Source organism: Perkinsus marinus, assembly GCF_000006405.1.
Source record: "Perkinsus marinus ATCC 50983 genomic scaffold scf_1104296970332, whole genome shotgun sequence".
Taxonomy (NCBI): Eukaryota; Perkinsozoa; order Perkinsida; family Perkinsidae; genus Perkinsus; species Perkinsus marinus.
Window position 1 is genome coordinate 716 of NW_003202501.1, and position 2,482 is coordinate 3,197.

A 2,482-nucleotide genomic window follows, 5' to 3' on the forward strand; every position below is an offset into this window, starting at 1 on the left:
AAGACATCACGTGAACATGTTCGTATACTCTGACTGAACATCCACCTCGGGGAAAACGTGGTGCCACAACCCACTCCTTATACGAATATATAGCGGAGTAGAGTAGTGACATCCACCTCGGGGAAAACGTGGTGCCACAACCCACTCCTTATACGAATATATAGCGGAGTAGAGTAGTGACATCCACCTCGGGGACACCGTGGTGTCACAACCCACTCCTTATACGAATATATAGCGGAGTAGAGTAATGACATCCACCTCGGGGAAAACGTGGTGCCACAACCCACTCCTTATACGAATATATAGCGGAGTAGAGTAGTGGCTTTGAACTCCTCACCACACTCATTGAAAGTGTGAAATACTTTGGATAAAAGACGCTAGGTTCTGCACGCATGACATTAGCGAAAGTGAAAAACCTCCACAGAGGGACAGAAATTGTGTCAAGCCGAGCACCCACGCGTAACCGTACAAACAGAGCAATCGGTGGCTAATCGTGGTGAGATAGGACTGTGAAGCGCTCAGTCGAGAAGCACTAGAGACTCGCGCAATTACGGTTTACCGAGACAGCAAATTCCACCACTGAACTCAGATGACGGAGCCCAGAAATGGAACTACTCAGTGCCTAGTTTGCACCGTGTGAGACAATGAAATCGAAACTACTAGAATATTTCTAATCTGGATGACAACTTTCACCGAGACAAAACTCTTGAGTCTTTCTTACACGAGTTACTAAACTCGCAAGCTGTAGGTCCTGTGACCACAGCAAGTCATGAGACGTGCATTACACACGCATACGCCTTGAGAGTTATATTATCACGAACTTGAACTTCGCATCGACCTCAGACAGTTCTTAAGGTCACATGACGGCTTGAAGAGTTCTAAATGCAAATGTAACCTACTCGTTTCGGATTCGTACCTGCAACTTGACGCTTCGCAACAAAATCAATGGTTCCAGAACGGACCGAGATGTACTAGAAATGTGGTAAGAACAAGTCTTGCACTACATTACTCCCTCTTGTGAGAGGACAGAAACAACCTTCTTAACGCAACAGTACGGATCCCAGATAAAACCATATCGATTCCTTAGTCTAGTAGTGGAGTTGTACTGACTAGCTCTAACTTGGTAAAATAGGTAGCCGAGTCGTTGCAGGTAGTTTGTGGCTAATCGAAGAAAAGCTCACCAGATCTACGCTCAGATGAGTACCATTCCATTTCCTGCTGAGACTATTCTAAGAAAAGATAGACGATTGGTAAAATAACACTGGTAAAAAAAGAAATGAAAGATAAATTATCGCTAAACGCTGACGGTCTAGCTACTGTTAGGAAAGAATTTCTACTGCTCAGCGATGTGCTGCTTGTTGCAATAGTATTCACTCTCGATCTCGCTCCGTTTCTTATTACGATTGATGTATCTGGAATCAAACAGTCAGCTCATAAGGTGAGCTTAAGCGAAACCCGTACGTGAGGCAATTCTTGATGATCCGTGTGGCGATTGTAGCTCCGGTTAAGTGAGGGTAATCACTCTCTACTTCACGGAGGATACCCAAACGCTTTGGAACTTCATTCACTTGTATCACCTAAAGGAGGCGTTGAAAACATCATCCTACCAAGCAAGACTGGTATTTACTTCTCCTATCTCATCATAATGAACCCACTTGGGTCGACGGGAACCTACAAACAGCCTCACAAGAATCTCATACTGCGTAGAGAACGAACTTATCGAGCCTTGTGCAACAATACTGATATTCATAGTCCTAATCAGGTCCTCACTGATCTCCACAGGGGCGCCGATTATAACTTCATCGACATGCTTGCATGCACTCACGTTCAGTACCTGATGAGAACCAATAATACATACCAACAATTCGATGAGTTATCGATGATGACGACATTTACTCGCTCGTGAAGGTTCATCACAGGGTAGTTGCCACCCTTCATTTTATTGACTGTTTCATCATCGAAGATGCCCACCAATAAGTATCTGAGATGTCGTGAGAAGGCCAAAAAAGCGGTGATTGAAGTCATTCAAGTTTGTTACGATATCGAGACGGTTCCTCGGGTGAGACCGTTCTTCTAACACTTGAGCGTAACGGGACTCACGTGCCAAGAGCTTTCGCCTTCTCGAGAGTTGTTGCATGTCCAACATTGAACATATCAAAAGCTCCATCAACGTAGCTAAAAAGAGAAAATACAGACAACAGAAGGATTGGGTAGTTACACGACGGTGTCCTCTGCCGATGGAGCCCGCCTTGAGGAGAATTCGGCAATCCGTCTTGTCGTCGTGAGCATGCGTACCTGACGACCGGACTAAACAGTACGGAAGACGTCAATCCCTCTGGACTCACCAAGGTGCCAGTCCGCTCGTTGAGATCAATGTTCTCGTCAGTATTGGGCTTGCACAGATGGTCCTTCGTCATGAGTAACATTCGGCCAATCAAATCGGTGGTAGAGACGCCCTCCGTACCTGACAAGGCCGAGAATA

General features: G+C 45.5%; 1 protein-coding gene across 1 annotated transcript; it reads right to left on the reverse strand.

Moving 5' to 3' along the window:
- Positions 1–1,333: 1,333 nt before the first annotated feature.
- Pmar_PMAR002808 (Choline-phosphate cytidylyltransferase A, putative) lies at positions 1,334–2,417 on the reverse strand (the record flags this gene model as incomplete). Its single annotated transcript, XM_002767638.1, has 7 exons — positions 1,334–1,412; positions 1,462–1,558; positions 1,672–1,834; positions 1,897–1,981; positions 2,101–2,175; positions 2,219–2,295; positions 2,346–2,417. The coding sequence occupies 7 exons, from the start codon at positions 2,415–2,417 to the stop codon at positions 1,334–1,336; spliced, it is 648 nt and encodes a 215-aa protein (XP_002767684.1).
- Between the last annotated feature and the right edge of the window lie 65 nt (positions 2,418–2,482).